Source organism: Acyrthosiphon pisum, chromosome X (genome assembly GCF_005508785.2).
Source record: "Acyrthosiphon pisum isolate AL4f chromosome X, pea_aphid_22Mar2018_4r6ur, whole genome shotgun sequence".
In the NCBI taxonomy this organism is placed as follows: domain Eukaryota; kingdom Metazoa; phylum Arthropoda; class Insecta; order Hemiptera; family Aphididae; genus Acyrthosiphon; species Acyrthosiphon pisum.
The window spans coordinates 18,287,711-18,300,435 of NC_042493.1; the positions used below are offsets into that span (position 1 = coordinate 18,287,711).

The window sequence follows — 12,725 nt, forward strand, 5'->3', positions numbered from 1 at the left end:
AGATAGTCGGCGGAATTGATATTAAAACGGTGAAGTCGATAAAACCCCATTCTTGCAGTCAACTATTAATTTAACAACAACGGGGCGATGTGCATTAAATCTCTATCGCACTAATATGTACAATTTGCTATTATTTCGAATATATTCGTTTATCAATTTTTTTTCAGTTCAATACAATTTTATACAGTTTCCGCCATTTTTAAAATATTAGAAATATATTTTTCCAAATTAATAACAATAAACTGTTTTTTTTTTTGGAGTATTGAATTTTTATGAATATTTATCAAACTTTTTTGAATATTCCAGGGCTTCAGCAACGTTATAACGGAAAAAAATGTAAAAAAATAAACGAAAATAATCTAATATCATTAAACATAATATATTATCATTAATCAAAATTAATGATAAAAAATAAACAATAAACGTATATGTATCATAAAAAAATTGTAAATAACGTTATTTGTGCTTTTTTTACGTTGAACTTAACATTATTATTGTTTTTAAATCTTGTAATACCTATATATAATTATAAATCTTATGAATTATATTTATACTATAGGGTTGCCATTCGTCCCGATTTCGCCGGGACACTACCGGTTTTTACTACAGAGTACCGATATTTTTCATTCCCCGGCCGGGACGTGGATAAGTACCGGTTTCTTAAAATAAGTCCCGAATTATTCACGTGTGAATAACAAACAATAAATAATTGTCGAAAATTTCCGAGATAGCCGAGGACCGATAATTTTACCGATAAAGTTTCATAGCGACATAGCGTATACAATTTATAGAAATAACGATTAGTCGTATATTATAGTCATATATTAATCCTCACTCTTCAGTCATCCGTATTTAGTATTAAATTACTTTTCTGTGTTCTGTGTTGTAGTTACTAATTTTTATTTTTGTGCTATTCTACGTATTATTATTTTAAACATCATGGCTCCAAAACGATTATGCAGCTTCACTGACAAACTCCAAAATGAATTTCCATTCATTAAAAAGGTAAAAACCGACAATAATTTTGATGTGCAATGTACTGTATGTTTGAGTACATTTTCAGTTAGCCATGGACGGAAAACTGATATAACATATCATATGAAATCCAATAAACATAAAATAGCACAAAAGGCTGCATTGACATCTGGCAAAGTAAATTATTTTTGTACACCATTAAAAGCTAATGACGAATCATTGAAATTAGCGGCTAAAGAAATAACCTTAGCTTTTCATACTGTTATGCATAATCATAGCTTTAACTCAATGACTTGTACAGCAGATCTTATTCGTCTTTTATTTAATGAAAAACAATTTACTTGTGCTAAAACAAAAACCCGTGACCTAATAGTAAATATTTTAGCTCCTTTCGCAATGGAGAATACTATTGAAGGTTTAAAAAAAGCTAATTATATTTCTGTGCTTGTTGATGCCTCAAATCATAAGTCCGTAAAATTAGTTCCTGTAATTGTTAGATACTTTAATCCAGAGAATGGGATTAAAAATGATATTTTGGACTTTTCGAGCTTACCCGGAGAAACTGCAGAGTTAATTCACAATAAAATTGTAAGTGTTTTGAAAAAATTTGAACTCGAAGAAAAAATAATAAGCTTCTCTGGAGATAATACTAACACAAACTTTGGCGGTATTGCTAGAAAAGGCAAAAATAATGTATTTTTAAAATTAAAAAATACATTAAAGCGTAATATTTTGGGATTAGGTTGCTGCGCACACGTAATATATAACAGTATTCAGTATGCTGCGGATAGGCTTCCTATTGATATTGAAATAATAGTTTGTAAAATATTTGGATATTTCCATATTTATACCGTACGTGTTGAAACATTAAAAGAATTCTGTTCGTTTGTTGATGTTCAGTATAAAGAAATATTATCACACTCCAAAACAAGATGGTTATCGTTATATCCGGCAATTGAAAGAATAATAGAAATGTTTAGTGCACTTAAATCGTATTTTTTATCTCAAAATAACTGTCCAAACATTTTGAAAACATTTTTAAAAATGAAACTTCTATTTTGTGGCTTAACTTCTTACAAAGTCAATTGAAAACTATAAATATATACATTAAAATAATTGAAAATCAAAAGCTTTGCGCGGTGGAACTTATACTAATTATGGAAAAATTAACTACAAAATTAAAAAATAAAAAAGATGATTTTTTTTACCAAGTGATATCGAAGCATTACTTGGTCATCTAGAAGAAAGTGGTGAAATAATTAAATCAGAGTTTAAAGAAACGTGTACTAAATTTTATGACTTATGCATAAATTATATAACAGATTGGACTGCTTCAAACCAACATATACCAGAATTAAATTCATTAACATGGGTTTGTTTGTCAAACAAAGATGAAATAAATTGGTCCAACATAAAGCCGTCTATTTCTTTTCTAAAATTAAATTTTAATATTACGTTAAACGAGGAAGAACTGTATGAACAATTTAAAATGTTTGAACATTTTTTAAGAAATAAAACCGATGAATGGCAATTCAAAAAATCTGAAGAAAAATAGCTGTCAATTTTTAAATCATTTAAAGAGAATAATATTGATTATTCTATGTTATTAAAAATTGTAGAATTTGCATTTGCATTGCCTGGATCTAACGCTGCAGTGGAGAGAATATTTTCATTGATGAATAGTTGTTGGACAAAATCACGAGGTAATTTATGCATCAATACAGTAGAAGCTACTTTAGTCATTAAGACTAATTTAGAAAATAAACCATACCAACAATTTTATGAAGACATTTCGAAAAATAAAGATTTGCTCATTCGAGTTCATAAAACTGCAAAATATTCAACAACAAATCAAAAATCAGAAACGGAAACTTCTGGATCTCAAACATGAAAAAATTTGAAAAATGAAGTTAGATGAAATCGATGATGAATAATGATGCATATTTAAACAATACACATATTAGTAAATAAGTAAGACCACTCTGTTTTAAATTAAAAATTTTGTACCTAATTAATTTTTTTAGATAATTTAAAATTATATTTATTAATAAGATAATAATAATACTATTATTACATTTTGTGCTATTTCTAATTTTTGACTTTTTTTTATTTATTATAAATTATAATATAATAAAAATATTAAATAACGTTGGACTAAAAAAAGTATTATTAAAAATGCCAAAGAATGTGTTGTGGGGGGGGGGGGGAGTATTATAGTGTCCCGACTTGTATTTTTGTGTAAATGGCAACCCTAGTGTACCTATATATCTCTAGAAATTATATAGAGTATACACTATATGAGTAAACTAGTGCTAGGGTATACCCTTCCAATACGTGATCAATACTACAAATTACAATATTTTATGAAATAATTTATCGAGCTATTTCTGTTTTATAAACCAGTATTTATATTACAATTTATAACACTATAGGTAACTACATTACTATTGAATAAAATAAGTTCACCACAATAAAACATTTAACATTAAGTATTAAAACACAATTTTTTTTGTAACTGTATAAGTTAGTATGTTACAGACATGTAACACATGTGGCAATGTGTACATACTACATTACCCAGGCAATTTAAACTGCGAATATAAATACAATCATTTTTAGTGCAATATTTTTTATTAGATTTATTATTTGTAATAATTATATAATACCTATTTATGAAAAAATAATAATAATAATAAACCATTAAATATAATTTAATTTTTACCTATTTATTATATTCTGAATATTTTAGACCAATGATAATTAATTTTATCAAATGTTATTATATGTAATATGGATACTTAAAAATTATAATAATGACAGTAATTATTTACCTAATATTGATAGCACAATGCCTTACAAAATAAATAAATAAGTTATTATTTATTATTATATTAAGATTATTAATAATTTTATTATTACTTATTTATTTGTACACGATTCATTAGAATGGCACTTAGAATTCCAAAGTTTGTTTGCTTTCTTACACTTTTATCAATCAAATATGGTCACATAGAAAAACTAAACTTCTAAAATTGTATAATAATAAAAATAACAGAAAGTTTATACGCCGTGTGTTTTGAAACAGACAGACAGCAATTTTAAGAGTCATCCAAGTTAATCATGTACAAATAAATTGGTGATAACAAAATTCTAAATAATCGTAGTATAATAATACATAGATAGGTAATAATAAAATTATAATAAATAATATATATTAATTCATTTTTTTTTTTTTTTTGTTTTATCTATCAATGTTATATAATAATTATTACCTAGTAATAAAACATTTAACAAAAAATAGTTTGTTTGTATTTACGGCTCAAATTGCCCAGGTAATGTACACATTTGTTGTAACCAAAATTACCACTCAGTTTTTTATTACAATATTTACTAGCAGCCGTTATTAAATTATCTTTAATTATTTTTTCTAAATAATAAAATGTCAAATTATATAATAGATAATTACCCATCTTTTATCATTATGACACAGTATATTAATTTTATTGAAAAATTACTGATTGTTATGTTTTTACAGCAATATACAAACAAATAATATCCAAATTTTTAAAGTATTAGGTACACTATGTTTTATGTAATAAATTAAAATTTTTTAAATAATAAGATTTTTACAAAATTCAAATCTTAAAAAAAACTTACTTTACAGCTTACTTACTTAAAAAGACACAACTGCAATTTTTGCTTTCAGAATAATTTATTCTTATAATGTTAATAATAATAATAATAAATAATTCAACAATTATCAAATTTAATTAGACTATTAGACTATTAAATAAGACTATTTTCTATGGCAACACTTAGGTTTTTTTTTGTAATTTTAATAATATAGGAAGTTATGAGCATTTTAAATTATGCAAATGATTTACAATTTTAAAATGCATATAACTTATATTAAAATTATAATATAAAAAAACCATGTGGGTCCTAGATATGAGTCTTACATTTACATTTATCTAATAGATCAATTTACTCTAATATAAAAAATAACTGAGTTAAATGTATTATTCTGAACGTAACATTTGCTATGTTACTCATAAGTAAGACAAGGTGTTTTACGTAGGTATTTTAATTAAAATTTCTAAAGGAAAAAATGTTGATAATAAATTTGATATTTTTACTATCCTTTATAGTATGTATGTATATATATATTTGAAATTTAAATATATTATTATTAATTGTAATTCATAATTTACAAGTTACTAGTCTCACAACTGCCTCTTACAATGCATCTACTATTATTATGAATAACACTAAATCCACAGAGTTTATATGAAATACTGCCAGTTATGTTATGAGTTTAAATCAAATAGATTTATTATTGAAATTTGGTGAAAATTATGTTCATTTCAATTACATAAATGATTAATAATTATGATGTGATCCATCATCAAAATATGACAAAAGTAAAAACTGTCAACAATGACCATGAATCCTTTTTTTGAATAATTGATTAATTACCTATTTATTTAGAAACTGTTAAACGGTAGATACTAAATACATTTTCAGAATAAATATTATAAATTTAGCTTTTACATAAAAGAATGGTTTAAGTATTATAAAATATTTTCTTAATATTTGGGATCATTTGGTAATAAGAAATAATTCCAATAAAATGTGTTAAATCTTGTAATTAGTCCATCTGTGGTTGACTATGAAACAAATTGAGGCCAGGAAAATTATATTGCTGGTTCTCAAATGTGTTTCATTTAGTGTGTAAATGCATACTTGTTTTGAAATTCTATAGAACCTGTTTTCTTCAATTTAGAAATTACTAAACAAAATAACTCATATTTTGCACTTAATAAAAACAGAATACCAGTAATATTAAATTTAAAAAAATGAATATAATTTTTATCTAATAAATCATTTTTATTTTTAAGAGACATATTGTAAAAAAATAATTTAGTATCTTTAAATAATTTTATAACATTTTTGATGAAAGAGTAATTTGAAAAATTTATGTTTTTCATGAGTTTTATTATAAATTAATTTTGAACTTACATTATTCACATGTTACATTGTTACACCCAGACATTTAAGGAGTTATGAGTATGTAAAAACTCATATGCTAACATAGATAATATTCTTACTTTTAAGTTTCATAACTAAGTAGTATAATTAATATTGCATGTTACATAAAATGGCTATTAACTTCAACATACTAGGTAGGTATGACTGTATGAGGTCAGCTTATCTAAGAATCAGTCATTCAATATTGCCTTGAATTATATCTAACAAACTCAACAATGAATATATTATAAAAATTTAAATTAACAGGAAATTGTAGTCAAGCGATTGATAATAAAAAACCTAGTGAACTCTAGCATTGTAACAAAAACAAATATATAATATTTCAAATAGCATTGATTTTGTGCGTAATACAATTTAAAAGTTCTACAAAGACCGATATAATTTATTAAGCTATTGGATATCATGTTTAATATAGTAATTAAAGGTATGGCATTTTAGGAGGTTATCTGATCTATCTTAGTGGTATATGAAAATGTTAAAATTTATAAAACAAATAAATTTGATAATAGTTTAATATTTAGTATTTAAAAAATTAAAAATATTTTATACTTAACAGTACCATAAGGTGTAACCTATATTCTATTCAGAATAAGAACATATTTTGGCGGCCGAGTTGTGCGCTTGGGTGTGGTTTTAATCAGTAGTTCTTATTCTGAATTGAGTATAGTAATCATTAATATTAACATTTATAACTTAACATTAACTAATGAAGAGCCAAATCTGTTTTAAAATATTTTTATAATATTTTATTAACACGTTGACTGCCAGCGGCCGTAAATGAATATGGTATTATACTATTAACTTTTCCGTGGTGCTACAATAATGCACAAGGTAAAAATAATGCTATGATGTGGCGGGAATCATTACAATTTTTTGATGTAGGTAATAAACATATTTACTTTTTTTCAAATACAATAGTAGGTATATTATACAAATTTGTAATGACACTGAAAAATATACTATATTGTGTGACCACCATCGGCCGCCTGGCAGTCAACGTATTAAATATAACACCAGCACCTATAATGTTGAATCGAAAAAATACTCTACGTAATAATCATAGGTAATAGGTAAGTACTAGTACTGAGCAATATTTTGAACAATCTGTTATCTGGATTACAATGACATAATTGAAAATTTAGATTCAATTTGATTTTTCTGGATTTAAAATAACATTCACAAATTTCCCCTAAATTGACTAGAGGTAAAATATAAAATGTCTACATCTAGTCCTTTTAACACTAAAAACTTGTTACTGAATATGTTAAGTTTGAAATATTCAATTAAAGAACTGTATGTAGTTACAAGTAAGCACATTATACATATGTAAATATATTAAAAACATTAATATATCATAGAAAATAAAAAGTAAGAAAATAATAGGAAAATACTCTTTTTCAGTACCTAGGTATATAATAATATTATTAGAATAAAAATAAATAATTATATACTAATCGTTATAATTCGTATCATCCGGATTATAACGATTGTTTTAATCCGGATATGGATTGATCCGGATTCAGTGCTCAGCACTAGACTAGATACACACAAATCAAATGATAGTGCAACAGAAATATTAAAACGGAAGTGGCAGTACGCGCAGAGCCGTCCGGTGGGTTTAAGCCCGCATGAACGGCCACGGAGGTAACCATTCGATGCACGACTGACTGACAGACTTACCCCATAAACCAGTCCACGGTGTCGCGGAGATACTCAGGTAACTTGTCCAGTTTGTCGGATTGTCTACGCGTCCACCATTCGAATATTAACAGGCGGGATGCCGCGCTAACAACACCGCGGTGTTGTCGATCGGAAGTCCAGAAACGGTCGTCAGGTGTCCATGCCCCGCGTTCAACAACGGACACGGGCACGGGTCGTAGTGTTTTTGATGCGGCGTATTATTGTTGTGACGACGACGACAGCGGCTGCGGCGGCGGCGGCGGCGGCGGCAGCAGCGACGACGACAGCAGCGGCAGTGGCGGCGGCGGCGATCGTATGGTAGACGACCAAATGCACATTGCAATCAATTCAATCGGTGCTGAAACGACGACGGAATAAACCGACATTTATGAACGAAAGGAAAAATATGCCCAGACATTCGTTCGTCGAGTATGGCGGCGATATTATAATGAAATTATTGCAGTTGTTGTTGTTGTTGTCGCGGTCGTAAGTTTTGACTCCGAAAAAAAAATAACAAGCTGGAGGGAACGACGTAAAAAAAATCCTTATCATTACGTTGCTCTTGTGATAAGCATTAAGCGCACACCGTCGTACTCTAGTGTACTACTACAGATTGTTACAACACCATGGACTACGGCCTGTGGCTATTTAGTATTGGCTACAGCTGCAAGCTATGTACATGCGCGCGATGTTGCTGATGATTATAAATTTGATAATAATAATAATAATAATAATAATAATAATAATAATAATAATAATAATAATAAATGGAATAATTAATTATTTGGAGTACGCACTACGCACTGGTGCACAGCGCCGTCTTGTTGTGTAACGTGCAGCAATGATATTATTATGCAGTACTCGTACGGCGTACACTTCAGCTATGGCTATGGCGTGTTAATAATAATACATATTTTAACTTTAGAGATATAAATATATACACTGTAGTTTGTACACCTACGACAATTTTTGTTTTGCATCTTTGCATAGCAGGTGTTACTCATGTACGATATGTCAATGGGTGGGGAAGGGGGCACACCTGCGCTGAATATGCGACGAGCCTTCGAAATTGACGAATGTCGATGATAATGATACATTATTTTTTTTTTAAATCCTAATAATATTCGGGGCTGTGAAATGTGGTAGTGTGATGCATTTGAGTATTTTCCTTTTGCGACTAGGTAAAATTAATTGAGTTTAATCAAAATGTATTTTAATGTATTATTACAACGTATCTAAATACCTAATATCTACAACCTACATATTATATAGAAAACACTAAACATCTAAACTATAAATTACATAATGCATACATCAAATTTTGAGGGTTTGAGCATATTTTTTTCAAAATTTTGACCAAGATTGACATATATTAAATTACTTATTAGTTATTTATTATTCTCTTATAAAAGTTGATTTTATAATTTATATCATATTAAATAAATGTAATAAATAAAGGTTATTTTATTACAAAAAAAAGAAAAATGTTTAATTTTTCATCAACAAACATTTTAGATTCTGAGCAGTGCGATGTATTAATTTTACAATGATGCGTAGTTTTTTAATTTTTTTTTTTGTAGAGGATAAGCAATAGAAATAACGCTTCTATTTCAACTTTTGTATTTTGTTCGATGGGAAAGCGATCTAGTTGATGCATTGGAGAGGTCAAAATTTAAAATTCACAGAAGTTTTGATTTTTAAAAAAAGCCGGGAAAAACAAAAATTAAGAAAAAACTGGAATTTTATGCAAATTTCAGTGTCATATTAAACATTTTCACTGAATTTTTATACTTGCATTTGTATACACCAAACATTTTCAAAATAATTTGACTTGTTTTTAGCTGTTTACGGACATTTTCAATTTACAATTTTTTTAATTTTTTTTATATGAATGTTAATAAAATGTTATTCGTTGGGTCAAAAAGCTTGAAAATTAAATACAAAGCTCCTAATGTAATGATTCAAAGGCAGCTGACAAATATTAAGAATACATAGTCACAATTATTGTTATTTATAAACTTTTAAAGTTCGAATTTTGACGAAATACGTAAAAATCACGAAAATGTGCAAATTATTTTGAGTTGAAAATTTATAAAAACTTTCCTTTTGCAAACTAAGATTTAAAAATTGAATACAAGTTTCATCATAAGTTTGGCTACCCTTATTAAAAAAAAATGTCTACCGAAAAGTTAAATTAAATTTTTATGAGCGTTTGAAGTTAAAATTTTTATAACAGGATATTCACTTGATTTTTCATATAGCAATTTTCTTATTTAGTTGTACTTAAAAAACGAATAAGCGTAAACACTTGAAATTTTCACCATATGTTTATTTTATACATTAATAATTTTATAAATTATAAATGTTATAATTTATAACTTATAATTTTCACAATTTTGACTCGTTTTTTGCTATTTAAAGGTATTTTCAATTTGCAATTTTTTTTAGTTTTTTTCTATAAATGTCAATAAAATATTATTTACTTGGTCGAAAACTCGAAACCCGTGAAAATTCAATACAAGACTTCTGATATACTGTTACTATGGCAGTTGAAAAATATTAAAAACACATAGGCACACTTTTTTTTTATAAGCATTTAAAGTTCGATTTTTGATAACATTTATCAAATTGAAAATTGAAAAATGATTTTGTAGTTAAAAATGTATAAATTGTTGAACTTTTATAGCTAAGGATTTCCCGGGACTTTTTTACCGTTTAATTATCTAGATGTATCCATGTATATATCTTCCCAGTTATCAGTATACAAGTTCTTGGCGTTCTTGTTCAGTTTTTAGTGCATTTAGTTTATAGCTCTGATAATAATCAAATAGGGATCACCTACCTAAGTGGCTGGATAAATACCTATTATATTGTTTTCTAATGCGTATCGCATAGGTAAGTAGGTAGTGACTAGTAGGTCACAATAAACTAAGGCTACAAACTGAAATGTCAAATACAGATGTCACTAATGGCAAACGTGCCACGTTGTGCCACAATAATTAATGTGAGTTTGTTTACAGTGTTTTTGTGCACACGATTTAATCTTCACGTTGTGGTGTCGTCGGTTATTTTTTTTAACCACTTGAATGACGGGTTATGGGTCGTAGGAATTGACACACGGTTGTTGTATAATTGTCCCAACACCCGAGGACGAATCGAGGTAGAAATGCAGTTTAGTTCCCTCTCGTCAATTTTTTTTTTTTATCGAAACTTATTTAACTTGACGCGTTGTAAACTAACGACTATACTTTGTAGGTGGTTTTGATCAAGTTGTAGAAATTGACGAGTCTAAATTTGGTCGTCGAAAGTATCACCGGCAGTGACGGATTTAAGGGTTCAAAGAAAGTCGGCAAATCAATAAGAGAGACTTCGTACAAAATGTATCAGGAACCACTGATCTAACTTAGATTTACGTAGGTACTATATGAGTTATTACTTCGATCTTTTCTACTTTATTTAATTATAAAATTTTCTACTTTTTAAGTATTTTTTATAGGTATATACTATATAGGTATTTAAATTATTTTATTATTTAAACAATGGTAAATTATATTCCAGTTCGCAATATACATTTTTTTGTCAAAATTTAAAAAAACCAACTATATAATTTAGGTGGGCCTCAATACACAATTTAGGAGGGGGACCCGTTGGCATTGTCAACTAAACGACCGTTAAATCCGCCACTGATCACCGGGGTCGGGTCACCGAGTAGAGGGTCAATGGGTCTTTAGTAGAGTTCAGAGGAAAACTGGAGGTAGGTACCTACGTTTTTAATACATGTAGATAAAAGGGACAAGGATATAGGTACAACACGATTGGAAACGTTATAATTTTTTTTTTTTAACACGATTATGAACGTTTTTTAAGCCGCTACGTTGCCAAGCTTATAATTTCAAAATATGTTTTTTTTTGTACAAAGATTCAATTAAAAAAAATTTTTTTAAATAAAAAATATTTGATATTACAATTAATTATACAATGTTACATTATAACTACGTTACAAAGTGAAATTAGTAATTCCACACGATTTTCGTGAAAATGACGTAATCTTATAAGTTATAATAGTTGTAACTGTCGTATTATCTTTAATTAATTCAGTTTGTATAATTTTGAATGGCCTATTATATATTAAAAGTATTATCTTCGGCTTTTATTTTACAATTATCTCTCAAGATGTGTCGATCAATTGTTGTTGAATGTTAACTAAATGCTTATCCTCACCAGTTGACTGGTATAGATATAGTATTATAGATAAATATGTTAATTGTTAACGTAGATAACGTAGATACACCAGGTAAGGTAAACGAATATAGCTCTACCAATTGTACACACACGTTTCTTCGACCAACCAATAATAATTTATAAACGTACTGTCAACGTTAAATAAACGTATTAGATACACCACGTAAGGTAAACGAATATAAATATAACGAAAAATAAACAACGATAAACGTATATTATACTAATAATATATATATATATATTTACAACGGATAAGTATATACCAATATTATCCTTATTATAAACGTAGATTATACGTGTTATATTTACTGGGATTAGTAACTTACCTATCTTATCCCCGGCGTAATAGTAGTTAGCCCCTCACTCCACAAAAAAAAACAAATAACAAGACATTATTTATGTACCTACCTACATTATATAAATATTTACTATGTTTCTTATTCTTTTTTTGTAATTTTAATTATATACTGACATTAAAAATTTTTTTATTGACTTATTGTTATTCATTGGACTATTTTACACACATTTTTAACGAAAGTAAATATTTTGGCAACTCTTGTAAATTCAAATGCTCAAAGAAAAAAAGAAGAATAATATTTTAGACCGGCGTTTCTCGAACTGTGGTAGGTACGCACAAAGCTCATACGTGGTACGCGAAAAAAATATCCCATTATAAAAAAAAATTTAATTGATCATTATTCACATTAGATATTAGACATTATTACTAGGGCTGGGATTTTGATGCAAAGGCATCTTTTTTTCTGATGTTTTGAAACGTT

General features: G+C 27.5%; 1 protein-coding gene across 1 annotated transcript in view; it reads right to left on the reverse strand.

Moving 5' to 3' along the window:
- LOC100161905 (MOB kinase activator-like 2) overlaps positions 1-8,337 on the reverse strand; it is a 22,263-nt gene extending 13,926 nt beyond the window's left edge. The window contains exon 1 of the mRNA XM_029491877.1: positions 7,705-8,337. Coding sequence (XP_029347737.1) covers positions 7,705-7,709 — 5 coding nt within the window. The 5' untranslated portion in view covers positions 7,710-8,337. The remainder of the gene's footprint in view (positions 1-7,704) is intronic.
- Positions 8,338-12,725: the final 4,388 nt, after the last annotated feature.